Consider the following 21,336-nt stretch of genomic DNA (forward strand, 5'->3'; position numbering starts at 1 on the left):
ATGTGGAAGGGTCGGAGAAGAGGACGCTCAACAAAACGGCTCCTGGCCCTGCATTAACCAGCGCCATTTTAAATAATGTGTGGAGCACAACTTTTTCAACAAGTAGAGGCAATGAACAGAAACCGTCTCCTACAGAGTGACTGCCACAAATGGCTTCTCCCACACACCACTTTATGATTGTTTTCAAAGGACAAGCTTAGTGATGGAAACGCACAGGTGGAGGAGTTAGGAAACAGAACGCTAAAGGAAACGGCTCCCGAGCTGGCATTAACTGGTGCCATTTTAAATATGTGAAGGATCAGCGTGTTCCCCCCATGAAGACAAGTGATTTGTTTTCCTTAAAAAAAAACCAGCAATAAAATATTGCTAGATCTCTGGAGGACTGAAGCAATAGTCTTAGCAGGTTCTCTGAATTCCCAGCTTTCTTTTCTTTTTTTAAAAAGCAAGTCTCTAGCTCTTTCTGTCACGGTGATATGCCTTTTCCCTTATGCCTCTGCGAAGAAAGGCACTTTTTTTAAAAAATAAAATGGAAGCTGGGAATTCAGGGAATCTGCTAAGACTATTGGTTCAACTCTCCAGTGATCTAACAATATTTTATTGCCTTAAAAAAAGAATGACCAGGTCTATGCAATGGAATACCAGATAAGACCACTTGGATAGATAAAATGATGGAACTGGCTGAAATGGCAAAACTTACCGCATTAATAAATCAAAAAGAAAATGCCGAATTTGTGCAAGAATGGGAGGCATGGACAATATATTGTGTGAATGAACTTAATTTGGGAAACATTAAGGGATATGTTTTGATCTAATTCAAGTTTTTTGAAGTAATTAAGATACTAATGTAAATAAGTAGAGTTTAAGATAATGATAAAGGTGGTTTATTATAATGAATTAGACACTGAATACAAAGAGAGAAATAAGAATATCAAATGGACAGAGGAGGGGGAGGGGAAGTCAACTATATATATTTCTTTAATGATAAGATAGAAATTCTTTATAGTATATACGATATGAATGGAATGATATAATAGAATGTGAACTAGTTTGAAAAATAATAAAAAACAATTTTAAAAAAAATGACCAGAAAGTGATGTGACCATGAACCTGACCAGATGGCAAGGGAGATACTGAAAAAAAGTCTGTGCTATCTACTTCTGGTCAGTTTCATCACTGTATGGCTTTCTGGTCAGTTTCGCAGTAGTGAGGCCGGAGGAAGAGACTCGCTACATGCAGGCAGATTCCTCAGCATTCGATCATTAATCTTGCACTTTCAAAATTATTTTTTAAAGAAGCGAGGAAGCCCTAGGTGGAGAGGAGGGGGGCGGTGGTATGGGGGCATGGAATCAATGGGGGAGGTTAGATGTGAGTGTGGGTGAGCCTCAATGGGTGGTAAAAACAACAACACCCCGAACTGAGCATTTCCTCTCATTGAGTGAAGCTGATTCAGAATTGGCTTGAGGGAAAAAACCTTGCGGTAAAAGCGCTGATAAAAAAGCTGGAGAAAAGCTGAAGAAAGATCGAAGATACTTCTTTAAGGGGCAAAAAAAGCACTTGTGGAAAAGTGGGGGGAGAGTTGAAGTAATTCAGGGTCAAAACCCACAAAAACCACATATGTGCAATAGGACCTGTCTACGAAGCTGAAAGAAATGGGATTGTATCATAGGGATTGAGGGCAGCCAGTGGATCTTGTGGGGTCTCCTGGGTAATAGCTGGAAGCATGTAAATACATACAATAGTTGGGGGGGGGAGGGTTTCTTGTATAAGATGGAGATTGTATGTCCATTGTGGAATTGTACAGGGATATCTAGAAAGTTGAGCCTCCTGTCTGAATTGGTCCAGGTTCAGTCTGATTGTCACATGGGAGTTGTAGATCCTGGAGGAAACTTTTCAGAGCTTCCTTCCGGTGGGCCAATGTGATGAAAATATCATCGGTATATCTCAACTAGAGGAGAGGCATTTTGGGGACAAGTGCTTTGGAGGTGCTGCTTGAAGCTCTAACAGGTTGCCATACTGTGAAAGCTGCTTATGGCAGCATCATTACCCTAAAGAGACAAGCTGGTCCCAAATTACAGATAATATTCCTGATGTCTTGTAGTTCATCTTTCTGCAGGTTGTTGGTATACAGAGCCTGTACTTTCATGGTAGTCAACACAGTGTTCTCCTGGAGTTATCAGATTGTAGTTCCCTTGGGAAGTTAGTAATGTCCCACAAATAAGTTGGGATAACAGTAGCGCAAAGCACATGAGGATGGAGCCTACATAGCCAGGCATCCTTGCTGTGAACCTGTGTCTGAAACAATGCAGTGTTGAGGGTGTTCTGGTTTATATATTTCAAGTAACAGGAAGTTCCTTGCCCACGCAAGTTTGTTCCTGCACAAGTGTGAGGAATTTCTTAGTTAGATAAAAATATGTAATTCCTTCTGGTATACTTCAGTAGGGTGTGAAGATAGTGGAGTTTTACATGTAATGGTTCCACTTCCATGTCCAGCCTGAGGTCATCAGGAAGTAGCAGCACTTGCTACACAATCTCAGCCGTGCTGAATGAGATCCCTTGCTTAACCCTAGGGGGAAAAAATTCTGGTAATTGAACAGCTGACTGACAAAGGAGGAGCAATTGTAATGAACAAGCTGGACTACGAATGGGAAACTGAGAGGCAGTTCTCCAAAACCATGTTACAGGGCTGGATCTTGGGGGAGGGGTCTGGGGGGACATTTGCCCCGGGTGCAAGGAGAGGGAGTGCACCAGTGCAGGCATGGGGAAGGTGGGCATGGGGTGAAGGAGCGTTGCCGTGCCGCGATTTGGGTGCAGCTGCCCACCTGCGGCCCGGCTGGTGCATTCGCCACCCGCCCACCCTCCGCTTGTAACAGCCGCTGCTCTCCATCTCTTTTTTTCTGCAGGGGCAACCGCCGCACACCCTGTCTGGTGCATTTCGTTCTGCCCCTGGGCCCACCAGTGCCTGGCCCCAGTGCACGCAAGGCACACCACTTCCCTCCCTCCCCTCTGCCCCGGGCGTTCCTTCTCCTAGCTCCATGCCTGCCGTGTTACAAGATAACTGCCTGGTTTCGATTTAGAAAGCCTTTCAAGATTTTGGCCAAATCTAGATTTCAAACCTTACGAGCACCCTCGTCTCTTAAGAGCATCCCAAAGGACCTGCTTAAAGTACGCTGGATTAAAAACATAAGAATTTCCTTCTTGGTAGCAATGTCCTCAAACATACTCTCCAATGAGATACAAAAGCAGTTGTTGCTGCTGACCACTAGGATGTTGCACAAGAGTCTTTGTTTAGGCGGACTCTCTTTTGACTGTGACTGTGTTGACTGGACTAGTTTTGTCTTTAATATATTGGTTAGTTATGACTGTGGTGTTAATGATATTTATAGAGTGACCTTTTATTGCTGCAAACCAGTTTAAATCAAGTAAGACAAGGTAGGATGGATTTTTTCAAACGAATACCTGGAGCATCACATGTGGGGGTGCCTCCTGTTTTCTTCTGTGAGAAAGGGGGTGCTCCTGACATGTGCCAAGGAGAACCCCTGCGTGGTCATTAAGTTTTCCCCTTCCTAAAAGAAAATGAGAATTGTTCACAATTTTGAATACATTGGATTGCTATCCCTAGTATCACTGTTACATTTATCTCCAGGTAGACAGGGCTATTAGACCCCGTGGCGCAGAGTGGTAAGCTGCAGTCCTGCAGTCCAAGCTCTGCTCCCGACCTGAGTTCGATCCTAATGGAAGTTGGTTTCAGGTAGCCGGCTCAAGGTTGACTCAGCCTTCCATCCTTCCGAGGTGGGTAAAATGAGTACCCAGCTTGCTGGGGGTAAAGGGAAGATGACTGGGGGAGGCATTGGCAAACCACCCCATAAAACAAAGTCTGCCTAGTAAACGTTGGGATGTGACGTCACCCCATGGGTCAGGAATGACCCGGTGCTTGCACAGGGGACCTTTACCTTTAGACAGGGCTATTTCAGATAGAGGCAGTGGACAGAAGTATGTTGGTAGAGAAAACTGAGAATCTACCAAGAGGATGTCTAATGCTCCCTTTTGGGTAGATAACAACTACTCCACAAGTAAGTGCTGCAGAGACATTATGTGTGCACAACCTTTGGTACAAGATGTCTACTCTGTGCCAGGAAAACAAAATCTTCCTAGTTGAAATGCCAAGATCTCCTTTATTGATCCTTATGCAACAGCAGCAAAGACAGGAACCAGCAGTACAAGGCTAAATGAGAGCAGGGTGGAAAATAGTTGTACCTTGAGGGAAGCCACGGAGCGGGAGTTCTGTATAACAAAAGATCACCGCTGTGAATCTGTTCATGCACAAAACTATAATTGACACAGTCTCCAGAATTATAAGCGAACAAGTGGTCCGTTTTTTCCTAACAACCAAAAAAGTGCTTCACTGCACAGTCGAAGAGACTGAAGACTCATTCTCTCAAAACATATTTTGTGCTATTGTCATGCTGCCCACACAAGCCTAACAACTTTGTGAAGATGAGGGTGGCCAAAGGAGGGAAGGACTCCTGTCGCTTAAGGGTTGTGCAAAAGAGAGAATTCCACTGGGTAAATCTTCTCCTCCCTACGTGACAAGCTGACTTTCCTTTTTTTTCTGCATTCCTACCAAAGCCACTGCAGGCCTGTTCCTCTTTGTATCCAGCCAGTCCAAGGCACCAACCCCAATGACCGTGTGATGCCGGGAACGATGCAAAGATCTGCCCTCATGAATCCACTGCTGGCGAAATAGCAGTCATCCGTGACAGCAACCGTGTGACACCAGTAGTGCAGTGCTTTGGTCCTATGTCAGAGAAATGCAGCAGCTGCTGCTGCTTCCCTTATATTGCCAGTGAGCTAGAGGAAAGGAGGAATGAAAGATCTCTGCGAACAGCAGTTGCTGTGACAAGAGGCAACCTATATTTCTTTAATGTGGGCTGCCAGAAGGACATAAAAGTACCCAAGGTATTGTCGGCTTGATTAAACAGTGCCTGCTTTCTCTGTAATCCCCGCTGATGCTCTGCAGTGATTCGCAAAGCATTAAAACGTTCAGCGTGCCAGATAATCCATGTTAATCTTCAGAAGAATAGGGGGAAAAGGAGCGCTATGAGAAAGAGGATGGAAAAATCAAGAGGAAAAGAGGGGACCAAGTATAAGCCAGAGTTGCTGGGAGATGGGTGCTATAACGCTTTTATGTAGATCAGTGGTTCCCAAAGTGGGCAGTAGCACCCCGTGGGGGGGGGGCAGTGGGAGGCACTAGGGAGGCACTAAGAGACAAGGGGGTAGCAAGGGGTTCTAGAGGTGGGCCCCTTCAACTGTGTTGTTGAATAGGGTAGGGGGCGCCGGGGCTGAGTTTGTGGAACCAAGGAGACAGTGACCCGAAAGGTTTGGGATCCACTGATGTAGATGGTCTAATCAGTTGTGTCCCGCAGGATATTAATGGGTTGGGGTCCCCCTCCTCCCAAAAAAGAGAGGCTGTGTCCTTGGAGCTTCCAAGAACTCGGTTTGTCTGCCTGCTGCACAAACATCGGCCAGCAACAGTTTTGAAATAGCTTCAGGGCACAGCATCTTGACACCAGAGCCGCTGTGGGTGCTGATGCTGAGTAATGTACTAAAGTCCCTCTTAGCCAGCAGCTGTGATGGCAATGAGGTATGGAAAGAAGGGAAGTGTTGGGAAGAGAGAACAGGCGAAAGAAGAAAAGGAAGAGGAGATTCATAAAAGTTAATGACAAGGGGAAAGGGTCATTTCACATGCTGTGGGGCAGCAAATCTGAGGTGGCCACCAAATATACACTCACAAGGGAGTTGCAACCAATTCGAGCTCTCTGATGAACATCTGCCTGTATGGCATATCTGTTCCTAGGCACCTACTTGTCTCATTTGCATGTTACTTTTTCAGGGTTAAGTAAAAAGGTAAAGGTCCCCTGTGCAAGCACCGGGTCATTCCTGACCCATGGGGTGACATCACATCCCGACTTTTACTAGGCAGACTTGGTTTACCGGGTGGTTTGCCAGTGCCTTCCCCAGTCATCTTCCCTTTACCCCCAGTAAGCTGGGTACTCATTTGACCGACCTCGGAAGGATGGAAGGCTGAGTCAACCTTGAGTCGGCTACCTGAAACTGACTTCCGTCGGGATCAAACACAGGTCGTGAGCAGAGCTTTTGACTGCAGTACTGCAGCTTACCACTCTGCAGTTTCAGGGTTACACTTTGAAAAATCATAGGTGTTCATCTAAAAAAGGTAATGTGTGAAGAGGCAGGTGGTAAGAACTCATTCATCAACAAGTATATAGCTTGCATTCCAGGCCCAGTGTTTCAATCCATTTTATTGTGTACACCAAATAAATATATTACTTTACAAGAATTTTTTAGTTTCCGGCTCAACCCTTATGTTCTCTGTCTACATGGAGCCATTTTGTGGCTACCAACTGTGTGTGTGTAAAGTGCCTTCAAGTCGCAGTTGACTTATGGCTACCCCTTTTGGGGTTTTCATGGCAAGAGACTAACAGAGGTGGTTTGCCAGTGCCTTCCTCTGCACAGCAACCCTGGTATTTCTGACGAGATCAGGCTAGCCTGGGCTATCCAGGTCAGGGCTGTTACCAACTACTGTCTCTTAAAGTTTCAAAAGTGTCTGCGTGCACAACAAAGCTAAAGACCTCTGACGTAGGGTTACATCATCATTAAATAATTTCCAAGTGAACCTCTGAATCGCCTCCAGTGACAAGTGTTGTGTTTGAAGTATAAACTGTTACAAAAATAATCAACACGTTGATGATAGACAAAATATAAATGACCAACAGATCAGATGCATTTTGGCCTCTTGGGCCTTCCTCAGTGGTCAAATTATACAAAATATGATTATGAAAAACACATCCAGAAATACACTGTACAAGGTATTATATCAGAAATGTATAAACTTTAAACGGGGGTGGGTGGGAAGGAAAGCCAAATTAATATGACAGATATAATTACTATTTTTAACAATTAACAAGATAGAATTTTAATAATTAACAAGATAGAATTACAATTTTTAACAATTTTTTAAAGAATATTTTTTAAAGAAACCATATATATATATCTTATATCCTGTGTGAGGTTCTCTCTAAAGAGTTTTCCAGTGTGGCATAGTGATTGATTAGAGTGGTGGACTTGGGCCTGAACTAGGTGAGGTGCTAGAAGATCTGTGAATGGATTCCCAGTTGTATTTGGGAGTGGAACAACCCAATTTAAATCAGGGCCATGACATGGGAAATGGGGGAGTTTGCCGCCTCCATGCCATGATCCTGATTTCTTGGTTGCCGTCTCCCTTTTGGTTGATGATTGAGGCAAGGAATAGAAAGTCTTGAACAATTTCAATTTCTTTATCATCAACCTTAAAGTTGTGGAATTCTTCAGCAGTCACTACTTTTGTCTTCTTGACGTTCAGCTGTAATCCTGCTTTGGGACTTTCTGCTTTAACCTTCAGCAGTAGTTGTTTCAAGTCTTCATTCTGCCAGTAATGTGGTGTCATCTGCATATCTCAAACTGTTAATGTTCCTTCTACCTTTGCCCATTGGAAACCATTCTGTTTCTCCATATTCTGTCCTAACAGTAGCCTCTTGTCCAGAGTACAGGTTGTGCATCAAAACAACCAGACATAGCTTTTTATGAACCACACAGTAAAAAGCTTCACTGTAATCTATGAAACAAGCTGGTTTTCTTCTGAAATTCTCTTGTATCCTCCAATAACCAACAAATTCCCAATATGATCTCTAGTGCCTCTTCCTTTTTTGAATCCTGCTTGGACATCTGGCATTTCTCATTCCATATATGGTAACAGTCTTTGTTGTAAGATTTTGAGTGTCACTTCACTCACTTGAGAAGTTAATATTAATATTAATGCATAGTTAAATTGTGGAACTCCCTGCCCCAGGATGTGGTGATGGCTGCCAGCTTGGAGGGCTTTAAGAGGGGAGAGGACATATTCATGGAGGAGAGGGGTATTCATGGTTATTAGTTAGAATGGATACTGGTCATGCTGCATACCTATTCTCTCTAGTATCAGAGGAGCATGCCTATTATTTTGGGTGCGGTGGAACACAGGCAGGACGGTGCTGCTGCACTCGTCTTGTTTGTGGCTTCCTAAAGGCACCTGGTTGGCCACTGTGTGAACAGACTGCTGGACTTGATGGGTCTTGGTCTGATCCAGCAGGGCCTTTCTTATGTTCTTAATGCAATAGTCCCATAATTGCTGCAGTCTTTTACATCTCCTTTTTCAGAATTGGAATGTAAATCGAGCATTTCCAGTCTGTGGGCCATTGTTTTGTTTTCCATATTTGTTGGCATATTCTTGCTAAGGTTTTGATGGACTCTGTTTCTGTGGCTTGAAATAGCTTTACTGATATCGCATCCATTCCTGGTGATTTGTTTCTCCTAGTTGCTCTCAGTGCAGCTTTCACTTCACTTTCTAAAACTGTAGGTTCTTCAAAAGATTCTTGGAAGGAATCAGCCATCTTTCCATCTCTTCTGTATAGTTCTTCATTGTATTGTTCCTATCTTTTCTTTATTTTGTCCTGTTCAATTAATGTATTTCCATGTTGATCTTTCATCTGCCTAACCGTGCTTTAAATTTCCCTACGATTTCTTAGATCTTGTGGAACAGATCTCTTGTTCTTTTTTTCTTGTTTTCTTCTGTTTCTTTACACTGGTTATTATAATACTTATCTTTGTCTCTATGTGTCTGAAATTCCTGCTGAGTCACAAAACCTGCTGGGTCCTCTTGGGCTAGTCTCTAGCCTAGTTTACCTCACATAATTAATTGTTTTCAGGACAAAAGGCAGGCCATACAGGCTTCCCTGATCTTGTTGGAGGAAGGGTGGAATAAAAATGTAAGAGAATATGATGTCAGTTTCAAATGTCCAAGCTTGCATTTGATAAACCTCAGTGTACAAATTCAGATTTGCATTTAGAAGATTAGTATACTGGTCCTGCAACATATTGAATCTCAATGCATATTACTTTCTTTCTACAATCCCAGACAAAGATTTTTTACATACACTTGAGTTTTTGCAAGTGATGTAAGTTAGAAAGTTTTGAAAATGCTGTGCAAGTATCCTTATTGTATTCAAAATGAAGATTTGGCATTTTCTGTCAAATTTGAAAAGTAGTGAAAAAAAATATCCCCCCTTTCCCCTCTTTCTGTCCCCCCCTTTTCGCTATTCCCATTTAATTTTGGCAGCCAAGGGCATGAAAGTAGCTCGCTCATATTTCCCAAAGTATTCCAAGGATCCGCTATTCTCAGAGAAAACTGTAGATTACCCACGATTGGAAAGACCTTCAGTATCTAATAAATCCCAGTTCAGAAGATTTGGGAACACTGTGCTGCAGCAGAAAGTGGAAGGGATCTGAGCTGCATATCCTACAATGATGTATAATTTAAAGAGCAGCTGTTTGGGGACAGTTAGCAGCATAGAAATGGCAGACAAGAGGTGATCTTTCCCCATACGCTGTTTTGCTGCTGAAAATCCCTCCCCACACACACACACACACTTTTCCCATCACGGGGCGTTTCAGTGCAATTACAGCAGACACAGATAGAGTTAAATAATTCCTCTCAACGCTGATTTTCCCTGATATAAAAAGCTGTTGGGATTTTAACGTATACATGGTATATATGGTTCTGAGCCTTGTACAATGCAGTCATCACGAACAGTTTTCTTCAATAGAAACTATGCCAGGGTACAGGCAGAAGGCTGCATCCGTGACATGCGAATATATTTATAAAGGCAATGAGGGGAGCAAAGTAAAAGATGCCACATATTTAGAATGCATGGGATGTGCTCTTCGGCCTGAAATAAGCTCCAGGCTTTGGAAATCTGGGCAGCCGGAATCAGGAATTGAAGCTTTGGACTTGTGGCATTCATTCTTGCTGTATGTTTCTTGAGACAGACACTCAAGAAATGTGGGATTTATAAAACAGATTACTTGTTCAGTAATATCCATGAATCGTGGAATATTTCTGGAGGTGCTTTATCAATAAAAGCATTAAGCACTTTCTAGGCAGGTTGGCTTGTGAGTTTTCTATATGTGGTTTACCACTGACATCTGGTGTTAAACTTGGTGCATTGCAAGTGGACTACAGCTCCTGATAACACTTTTATGGGTTGGTGGAAGTGCTAGAGCATCAAGCCACTGGAATACAAATTCCTTTGTCCCCAGTAAAGGTCAGGGAGAGACACACATTAAAGCTGCTCCAACCTCCCTGAGTGCCAAATCTCTTCGATGTGAGAGTGCTAGAAATGAGGGAGCCTTGAGTATTTTAGGCAGATGAAATTTGTCACGCCAGGAAAAGCTGCACCTGGTGAAATTTCTTCTCCTACACAATCCTTCATCTGGTTACCTTTGGAAGGAGTGAACCATGAGCATTAGAACACCACCTGTGAAACATGGGTGTATGATCAGCCACACCAGTCTTTTGCAACCAGGGAATGATTTGCTTTGAAAGGTGTAGGAAGGGGAAAGGAGCAAGCCTGGAAATGCAGCAGTGGTCAGCTGCCCATCTGGACGGTGGGCATGGGCTGTTTTGCCTGCGATACCAAAATGCTTTCTCAACAGGATCTGAATCATAGAGAGTAACAAGGGCAGATTTGTTGTGTTGGTGCATATAAGAACAGGAGCCCTGCTGGAGCCCTGCTGGACATATGGTTCATCCAGTCCAGCATCCTTTTTTTCCACAGTGGCCAGCCAGATGTCCTGGAGGGAGGAGGAGGAGGAGAAGAAAAAGAAGAAGAGTTAGTTTTTATATGCCAACTTTCTCTACCACTTAAGGAAGAATCAAACCAGTTTACAATCACCTTCCCTTCCCCTCCCCACAACAGACACCCTGAGAGGTAGGTGGGGTTGAGAGAGCTCTAAGAGAGCTGTGACTAGCCCAAGGTCACCCAGCTGGCTTCATGTGTTGGAGTGGGGAAACAAATCCAGTTCACCAGATTAGCCTCTGCTGCTCATGTGGAAGTGTGGGGACTCAAACCTGGTTCTCCAGATCAGAGTCCAGATCAGAAGCAGGACACAGAGGCCAAGGCCTTTTCTTGATGTTGCTTCCTAGCATTGGTGTTCAGAGATTTACTGCCTCTGGATGTGGAGGTTCCCTTTGGTCACCATGGCTAGTAGCCACTGATAGTTACTATCCTCCATGAGCCCCCCTTTAAAGCCATCTGTGCTTGTGACCATTACTGCTTCCACTGACAGTGAATTCTACATTTTAATCACTCATTGAGTAAAGCAGTACTTCCTTTTGTCTGACCTGAATCTATTGCATGTCAACTTCACAGAGTGACCCCCAAACTCTAGCATTATGAGAGGGGGAAAATAGTTGGAATTCCTTTCCGATGAGGAAAGGCTGAAGAATCTAGGACTTTTCAATCTAGAAAAGTATGGCTAAGGGAAGACATAGCAGAGGTTTATAATGTTATATATATGGTGGAGAACGTGTCAAGAGAGAGTTTTTCTTCCTCTCCTATAATACTGCAACTCGTGGGCACCCAATGAAATTGTTGGGAAACAGGTTCAGAACAGACAAAAAGCAATAATTAATTAAACTGGAGAGCCAGCATGGTGTAGTGGTTAAGAGCAGTGGACTCTAATCTGGAGAGCGGGGTTTGATTCCCCATTCCTCCACATGAAGCCTGCTGGGTGACCATGAGCTAATCACAGTTCTCTCCGAACTCTCTCAGCCCCACCTACCTCACAAGATGTCTGTTGTGCGGAGAGGAAGGGGAAGGAGATTGTAAGCCAGTTTGATTCTACTTTAAAAAGGTAGAGAAAGTCGGCATATAAAAACCAACTCTTCTTCTTCTAAATGAGAAATTAAACTGTGGAATTCACTGCCAGATGAGGTAGTGATGGCCAGCAGCATAGATAGCTTTACAAGGGGATTCACAATTTGATGGAGAAGAGGTCCATCAATGACTATACTAGCTATGGTGACTGAAGGGAGCCTCCATCTACAGAGGCAGCCAACCCCTGAACAGCAGTGCTAGGGTGCAACATTGGTGGATACCTTGGCCATGTCCTGTTTGTTTGACCCTCCAGGGCAACTGGTTGGCCGCTGTGTGAAACGATATGCTGGATTAGATGGACCGTCAGTTTGATCTAGCAGGTTCTACTAAATACTCCTTAGTTCTTTTGTTCTCTCTGCCCACTTTCTCCTGGACTTCTCAATCATCTCTCTTGCCCTCTTGTACACTTTTCCAAGTCTCAATAAGGACAAGACTATTCTTTAATACCTGAACTGAGGATGAGGCCATCCAAGTATGTGGTGACTTGTCTGAACATACCCTTTTAGTGTAGCTTGCAGCTGTTGATCCAATATGGATTTGTTTCAAATACTCTGGTATAGGGTATGACATAGGCAATTGGACAGCTAGGGAAGCCGTGTTAGTGCCCTATTATAGTGTTAGGCATAATATTTATAGTAGAGCTATGCAGCTTGGCTATGCAAGCCAAATGGAGCCTGCTAACCACAGAGGGTAAGTCACCAGGGACTCAGTAGACTTGGAATTGCAAGAATGGGGTGTGGGTATCAAATGCCTGCCAAAATACAATGTATGGTGATCTCGGTTCAGCGTTGTGAGTCACAAGTTTTGCTGGGCTGGTTTATAGCATTCTGTCTCCGGCCTCCATTAAATCACAACGTTCAGTCCTTTGACACATGATTGCTGTGTCAGTGGCTGCACATCAGTTATGCGGTTCGTGCACACTCAACAGGTGTCTTCCCTTTTGCAGAGTGCTAATGGAATAATATAGAATTTCGCTTTTCTAATTAAGTCTCGGCTTTACTAGGAAGTTGCCATTGGAATTCTCCCCATGGCAGTCGTAGCATCAGCAAGTCTATATTAAACATGTCATCTTGTCAGCATCTTATATACATATGCAAGAGATCACATAGTCTGCTTGCAGGTCCAGGCTTATATCTAGTATGTGTGGTATATGTATGAGGGAAACACGACCAGTCTGAGTGGCCATAGTGCATCATTTCAACAGTCTAAATCAGGTATATATTTGGATTCACAACGACCAACCGTTACAGTACAATTGCATTGTGTGTGTGTGTGTGTGTGTGTGTGTGTGTGTGTTAAGTGCCATCAAGTCGCTTCCAACTCATGGCAACCCTATAAATCAATATCCTCCAAAATATCCTATCTTTGACAGCCTTGCTCAGGTCTTGCAAATTGAGGGCTGTGGCTTCCTTTATTGAGTCAATCCATCTCTTGTTGGGTCTTCCTCTTTTCCTGCTGCCCTCAACTTTTCCTAGCATGACTGTCTTTTCTAGTGACTCTTTCCTTCTCATAATGTGACCAAATTGCACAATTGCATTAGCACACAGTATTATCTCATGTGGAGAGCCATTGTGGTGTAGTGGCTAGGAACGGCGGACTGTAATCTGGAGAACCAGGTTGGATTCCCCACTCCTCCACATGAAGCCAGCTGGGTGACCTTGGGCCAGTCACAGTTCTCTTAGAGCTCTCTCAGCCCCACCTACCTCACAGGGTGTCTGTTGTGGGGAGAGGAAGGGAAGGAGATTGTAAACCAGTTTGATTCTCCTTAAAAGGTAGAGAAAGTCGGCATATAAAAAACAACTCTTCTTCGTGTCAAACTAGATCCAGACACACCTACAGAAAGGAGAACTATGTATGCCACCCTGAGCTTCTTGGAGGAAGAGAAGGATAAAAATGTAATAACTGGGTAGCTTGTTCACCTCCCAATTATTTCTTGGTGGCAGTATGTTGGCCTCTCTTGACAAGGGATCACAATCATGCAATTGCATTATTCCACAATACACTGATGTCAAAATGATTGCTGCGGAGTTACGCTGCTTGATTATTCCAACCTTAAGGGCGCTAATCATGTGCAGGGTCGTATATAAGTGAAAAACACATCCTAGCTGCAGTGTCTGTAGGTTCAATTGCATAGATGCTGCCGCAAGAGGTTTCCATTAGCCTAATCCCATTAATATTAATACACTGTAAGCTCCATAAGTGGCTTCTTACCGCAGTGGAGACCAGTGCCAGATTTCTGCAGCTAGTGGGTTGCTGCCATCCCATTGCCTGAGGTGGAACACACAAAGACACACTCACTCACAAACACACACCCAGGTGAGATGGTTAACAAACACCATGACCCAGATCCAGAAGGATCATTGCCCACAGTGACATGATCGCTCTTGAATTCAGTCTCTGAATGGCCTGCTGCTGTGACTTCATATTCTTTCTTCAGAAAGAGCTTTAGAAATTAGCCTTAGTGCAGTCATGTAGCAAACAGCTAAACAGCGCTAAATGTGATCGCTTTCTTCAGATTGCCGAAAGTCTTGGTTTCTGTTTTCCTGCTTTCGGGGCTAGGTGGGTCTTGGTTATAATTCTGGCTCCAGACATGTAGATATGACAGGTGTCAAGGAGATGCAGTTTCTTGACTTGGCACAGATCGTATCCTCCCCTGCTTGATGCTCAATCGATACCCATCTTCTAATGCCCCCCCATTCCATTATCTATGTCCTATACGCACAGATTTTGCAGGGATGCAATATCCCTAGGGCAAGTGCCTGTTGCTCTCATTCTTGCACAAAAAAAGCAAATTGCATCGATCTGGCCTATCAGCCCCAGCTGCTTACTCACCTATTTCCATTCTCATCGCCACCTCAAGTGCAGCACCACGTCCATGGCTGGGAAACGGACAGCGGCGCTGTTTTGACTTTCCAAACAAAAAGAGATAGGTTGGATTCCCGTGTTGCACTTTCCACCCAGAGGAAATAACGCTGCAGCAGTTTATGTAGGAATAGAGTTCCCACTTTACAATCTTCCAAACTCCTGAGTTTCAGTAAGGATGATGGGACAATGTTTTGCAGCATATAGTTGTTCTTGTTTTAAGGCTTTAAAACAGGGGCGTGGAACCTTTTTTCCGCCAAGGGCCATTTGGTTATTTATAACATCATTTGTGGGCCATACAAAATTATCAACTTAAAAATTAGCTGACCAAGCCCCAAGCAGGCAACTGCCCCAGATGACACACCCCCCCCCCGCGCACGCGTAGCCGTCCAGCCACATGCCGGTGTTACTCCTGCTGCGCATGGTGAGGGATGGATTCTACAGCTGGCTCCTGCTACCTCCCCCTGCAGGGTTGAAATGAGGAGACACTGGCTAAGAACTCGCCCACCCACCCCCCACGCATTCTGGCCTTCCCCCTTTAACCCCTCCATTGTCGCCACTTCCACCCCCAGCCGTCTTGTAGTACAGAAGGAGTACGTTTTTCCACGGCCCGGGTGGGAAAGGATTAACACAGTTTCTTGGGCGGTCCTAGCAGCTCCATAGCTAACTACTCTTCTGCAAGGGGTAAAAAAGGTTCCTTTTCTCAGCAAAACAAACTCACATCCGCCTTGAATGGAGGCTATTCCTGTCTGCGGGAGGGGGCGGATCACCAGTCTTACTGTAGATCCTTCTGAGCTAGAGATCTGTCAGGACCCACGAAGGGCCAGACCAAATGATTTTGCGGGCCTTAAACGGCCCCCAGGCCTGACATTCCCCACTCCTGCTTTAAAATAATCCTTATTAGTTAACTGCTTATTTGTCATGTCCCCAAACATTTTGATGGTTTGTTTGTTTACAGGTTCGGGACAAGAAACTCCTCAATGACCTGAATGGTGCTGTCGAAGACGCCAAGACCGCTCGTCTTTTTAACATCACCAGCTCAGCACTAGCCACCTTCTGCATTATCCTCGTCTTCATATTCCTGCGATACCCGCTGACCGACTACTAGAACATGGCCAGCAATCGCTGCCAAACTTTCCTCCATGCTGGAAGCTGTCATTGAGTTTCCTACAGAAGGGACACAAAGAAATCAGCCCCTCCCCTAAATGACTTCCTCTCAAAGGCAGAAATGGCTCGCAAACAAATCAAAGAAACGAGGGCTTTCCCCCACACTCCCCCAAGACCCGACTTGTATGCAAACTTCTGTAGCAGAATTTTACTTTTACATTTTGTACACAAAGTTATTTATTTTCGTGATAAAGAAATAGGGTTTGATGGTGAGAAGGAAACTCGGTGCAGATTAATCGAAGGGGATGGGGTGAATTGCAACAAAGGAGGAGAATGAGAAGTCGGGAAGAAAATACAGGATCATCAGTGATCCGAAGAAGATGAGATAACCAGTTTGGGTGCTGAGGGGGACTGAGGGGGTGCAGCAGAGGGCCCTCGTGGGCAAGCTGAACTGCAGACTTACTTTGGATCTATCCATACACCGATTCAGAACACAAGAAAGGGTATGGGGAAAATTGCTTGCTGCTAAGAGATAGGCATGGCCTTTGCAGAACATATCAGTCGCGTTCAGACTGCTTCCAATTCTTTCTCTCCCACTCTGTGTCCCGAAAACAGCCCACCTTTGCCATATAGGTTTTACCTAATTTCATCTTGGTTTGAATGAGGCCCATACTGGTTTGCAAAAAAAAAAAAAAATTTTTTAACAGGAAATTTTGGGTTCTAGAAAGTTTACATAGCCTCTCCTAGCAAACCCTGGAACCTTCCAGGGTAAACCCAGAGAAATGTTATTGATCTTTGGAACCTCATGGAAACACTAAGAATGTAGACAACTTATGGAAATTTTGCATAGATCCTGTATCTCTCTCAACTTTCAATAAAAAAATACCTCTGACCATCAAACACTGTCTTAGTGAAGACTGTTGGTTTTGTATTATAAACCTAATCAGCAGCAAGAGAAAGCAAGGCTTTGTCAACTAATGTATGTTGTTGGTTCTTATTTGTTAAGAAGTCTCTTGCTTTAAAATTGGTTCATTGGTCAGTTTAAATATTACCGTGTATAGTCACTCTGCAAAGATAAATAGTTATTTATATGCCCACCTTTCTTCTCAGCATCTCAGGACCCAAGCCGCTTTCTCTCAGCTTGCCTAATATAGCAATTCCAATCTGCACTTAGTATGCTAACAAGTTAGGGGTATAATTTAATTTTAGAAAAATGCACAACAGAATTCACCTCTACACATATTGCAATGGAAAGCCGCCAACAAATTACCCTCCGCCAGTTACGTAAAATGAAATGCAAAAAATCGGCGCAGCTGTTCAACTGTTCTGATGTGCAGTCCAAGCTATTTAGACATTTTGGAGGAGTTAATGTTCCATATCTCTCTTGAGTCCCTCTCTTGATCCGAACTCTTCGGTCCCTTCCCTTCCCCTTCCAAGTGGATATTAGATTCACATCTGATTCATTTTCTTGCCCCGGTGGAAGCCCTTGCAGATGATTAGCGGTTGCCATGAAACGTTCTCAAAATCATTTCTAATGAACTGGAATTGGATGATAGTCCTGTGGTTCCTTGTATGACTCATGATTCTTTTCCTTGTTTATTCCACTGCATACATGATCCAAGTGGCATAGCTGCTGCTTAGTCGAGGCTGGCCTCATGTGCATTGGGTAACATGAAATGGTGAAATCACATAGAAGTGATCTCCTCCTCCCCCCCCCCACTGGATTGCTTCATTTCATATATAACTGGAAAGGTATGCCATGTAGCCATGGAGAAACAGCAACCATGCCCATGAATGTGCCATGTATGAATCTCATCTAACACAACAACTAGCTAAAGGTCACTGTTACCGGTATGTGTGGGCTGAAGGTCACTATTATGTGTGGGCTGAACCAATGATTTGAACCATGCATTTATTTCTGCTGTTGAGTAACTGCGGTTTCCCCATAGACCCGCCACTTTTGGCAAATGCCCACTTTTTCCAAAGTGTGTAATAGCTGTGACCTCTGATTCTTGAATACTGAGGTCGCCCTTCCAAAGTTTCATGCTTTGCTTTTCATGGAAGACACCTTGTGATCATTCCAACCGACCTATTTTTGTTTAACTAAAAAAAACAGATTCCATTAAGCCAGCAGTTCCCAAACTGTGCTCCACGGAGTACTTGGTGCTCCACGAAACATCTCCTAGTGCTCCGTGAAGAGATTGGAAAGAAAAATACTACTGTCATCCTGCTTAGTATGTAGGTGCTAGGTGAAAATTAGTGCTCCGTGATGAATTTCTCTCCTGAAAAGTGCTCCATGACTCAAAAAGTTTGGGAACCGTTGCATTAGGCCAACATTACAGTCGTTCACAAATATCATTTGCAAGCTACAGAATCATACATAGTCCCTTCAGTAGGTTTAGGTGCTTGGATGAAGAATGAAAATCAACAAAACAAAATTCCAAACAGGATGTAGCCAGGTCTCATGGCTAACTGCTTAGTTCCTGTGTTAAGATGGGGGTCTTCTGATCATACGCTTAAATGCACCGAAGCAGTATTGGAAGCAGCTTCCTGTTTCTGAACACTGCTGTTCAAAAGCTTTCAAGATAAGGTATTATTATTGTTGCTGGTGTTATCCCTTTGCATTAATTGATTATTACTACTTTTATTTTAAAAACTTCTCCTCCTTGCTTTGTGTGTGACCTAAAGTAATTGTCAGCCACGTTTGAATGCACTGAAAGAAATCAAATACATAACAGACAGGCAGTAGCGCCATAGGCTTTGATGCATCAGCAGAACAGAGGAATTGATACGCAACCAGCATACACAGTAACACGATGAAGGAGAGGGCATAACAGCTCCACAAAGACAAGGATTTCAAATTCCAGGAATGCAAAATGCAAGGTCTACAGCTGAGGGGGGGGGGGAAATAAATTATACAATATTCTCTCTCTCTAAGTACTCTTACTAATGCATATACATACACACATATGAACTTATATGTATATTTATTAGGTGATCTACACACCCGCATATATTGCAGGAACAATTAGAGTGCAGAAAGACGGAAGACATAATTTGATCTCATAAGACCAACAGAGTGTATACCCAAAACTCCAAGGCTCCTGATGCTAAAATATGTCTTGCTAAAACGAAATACAGATATTTCTCGCTAAAACGAAATACAGATATTTCACTCACTTGATTCCACTCACTTTCTATTCTGCCTTTCTTATATTATAGAATTCAAGGCACTATGTGTGTGTGTGTGTGTAAAGTGCCGTCAAGTTGCAGCTGACTTGTGGCGATCCTGTGAAGGGTTCAAGGCAAGAGACTAACAGAGGTGATTTGCCATTGCCTGCCTCTGCATAGCAACCCTGGACTTCCTTGGTGGTCTCCCATCCAAATGCCAACCAGGGCTGATCCTGCTTAGTTTCTGAGATCTGACAAGATTGGGCTAGGCTGGGCTATCCATGTCAGGGCCAAGGCAATATACACAGGCTTTTTCCCCGAGATAACACAAAACCATTGTTTATGGTTAGCTGGTGAAGCAAGCATTCAGCTGCCTGATAACCAGTCAATTCTAGGTTGCCTTGACAAATCTTACTTTTAGAGCTTTCTTGCTCTTCTGGTTGCTACCCCAGCCCCATTGCAGCACCGGACAGAGGGAAACCTTAGTTGCTGAGCCAAGTTTCATCCCATGATGGGCAACCTTATTCCACTTCTTCTGTCGTGGGAGCTCTCCTTGCATTCTCGTGGTTGGCAAGGCAGGTGCAGAGGTCAGCACACTTTCCAGGTCCTGCAGGCAGTGGCCCTGTTGACGGAGAATAGGCACGCACATTCCAGACCTGTGTCCGTGCCGCTTCGGCTTCCTCTTAAGTTTGCATCCCACTGGCGGTGAGATGAGTGGCAGGCAGGGGTGGCTGAATGCATTTTGCCAGCCCAAGCATCCTCCCACGCACCCACCCCAAGCTAGATTAAATAGGTTGCAGAAGTTGCTCTTATACAGCCCACCTTGGATCTCAGCCAAGTGGCAGCAGGATTTTGCGCATTCTCCCATACCACCCATACCAGGTACAAGGCCAGCTGCAGAACCTGCAAGGACTTGCAGGAGGCATCCCATTCCCCCTACCCCACTATTTCCTGTTTCCCTTTCCTGAAACCCCTCGTAAAAAGGTAAAGGTCCCCTGTGCAAGCACCGGGTCATTCCTGACCCATGAGGTGACGTCACATCCCGACATTTACTAGGCAGACTTTGTTTACAGGGTGGTTTGCCAGTGCCCTCCCCAGTCATCTCCCCTTTACCCCCAGCAAACTGGGTACTCATTTTACCGACCTCTGAAGGATGGAAGGCTGAGTCAACCTTGAGCCGGCTACCTGAAATCAACTTCCATCAGGATTGAACTCAGGTCGTGAGCAGAGCTTGGACTGCAGTACTGCAGCTTACCACTCTGCGCCATGGGGCTCCCTGAAAGCCCCCATAGCCTCTTCCTTTTTCTAGATTCCTTTTCTCCTTCTAGGGTTGCCAACCTCCAAGTGGGACCTGTAGATCTTCTGGAATCACAACAAGTCTCCCAACTAGAGATCAGTTCCCCCAGGGTTGCCAGATCCAGGTTAGGACACTCCTGGAGATCTGGGGAGAAGCCTTGGGAGGGCAAGGGTGGCGCCTAGAGGTTAGCCACCCTAGTTGCCCTGGAGGAAATGGCTGCTTTGGAGGGTGCACTCTATGGCATTATACCCCACTGTGGTTGCTTCCCTCCTCAAACCCTCCCTTCCCCAGGCTCCACCCCCAAATCTCTAGGAATTTCCTAACCTGGAGTTGCATCTCCTTCCCACCCAACAATACGCTAGCCAATAGTTATGTGACAAGATCTACCGTAACACAGCTGTTGTCGTCACCATTATATTCTGCTCTTCCGAGTGACTTGCATATTTCTCTTTTGGCTACTGCTCCAGTGATCTGAGAACCTTTCTTGTCTGATTGCTTACTTCATTTGCCAGGAGGTCAGCATTTCGGAGCCTCAGGAACAGCAAGATGCAGGCTTTGATTTGTGATTTCGTTTGTGTATGAACCCCCCCCCCCCACACACACACACACAATCCTTGCCTTCTGCTCTGCAGTAAAGGGTGTGTTTGCAGCAGAAGCTGCATGCTGTTTTCAGTGTATTGATTAGATGAGGAAACGGGTCCAGCTCTCCTCTGTAGCTGTTGCTCCCACTGACACTCCTGAGCACACAAGGGAACAATTAACTTTTTTCATCACTGGAGGCCGCAACGAAAATATAGCAGGAAGAGAAAACAAAGTGCTGCAACCAATTTTTCATTAGCAAACAGTATATCATAATTTGCAAGAAGAAGAAGAGTTGGTTTTTATATGCTGACTTTCTCTACCACTTAAGGGAGACTCAAACCAGCTTACAATCACCTTCCCTTCCCCTCCCCACAACTGACACCCTGTGAGGTGGGTGGGACTGAGAGTGTGACTTGCCCAAGGTCACCCAGCTGGCTTCGTGTGTAGGAATGGGGAAACCAATCGGTTCACCCGATTAGCCTCCACCGCTCATGTGGAGGAGTGGGGAAT

At 44.5% G+C, this 21,336-nt stretch overlaps 1 protein-coding gene across 1 annotated transcript in view; it reads left to right on the plus strand.

Annotated features, from left to right (window-relative positions):
• IFITM10 (interferon induced transmembrane protein 10) overlaps positions 1 to 15,892 on the plus strand; it is a 63,301-nt gene extending 47,409 nt beyond the window's left edge. The window contains exon 3 of the mRNA XM_056851960.1: positions 15,628 to 15,892. Within this exon, the coding sequence (XP_056707938.1) occupies positions 15,628 to 15,777 (150 nt within the window). The 3' untranslated portion in view covers positions 15,778 to 15,892. The remainder of the gene's footprint in view (positions 1 to 15,627) is intronic.
• Positions 15,893 to 21,336: the final 5,444 nt, after the last annotated feature.

The sequence above is a fragment of the Euleptes europaea genome, chromosome 6 (genome assembly GCF_029931775.1).
Source record: "Euleptes europaea isolate rEulEur1 chromosome 6, rEulEur1.hap1, whole genome shotgun sequence".
NCBI classification, from domain to species: domain Eukaryota; kingdom Metazoa; phylum Chordata; class Lepidosauria; order Squamata; family Sphaerodactylidae; genus Euleptes; species Euleptes europaea.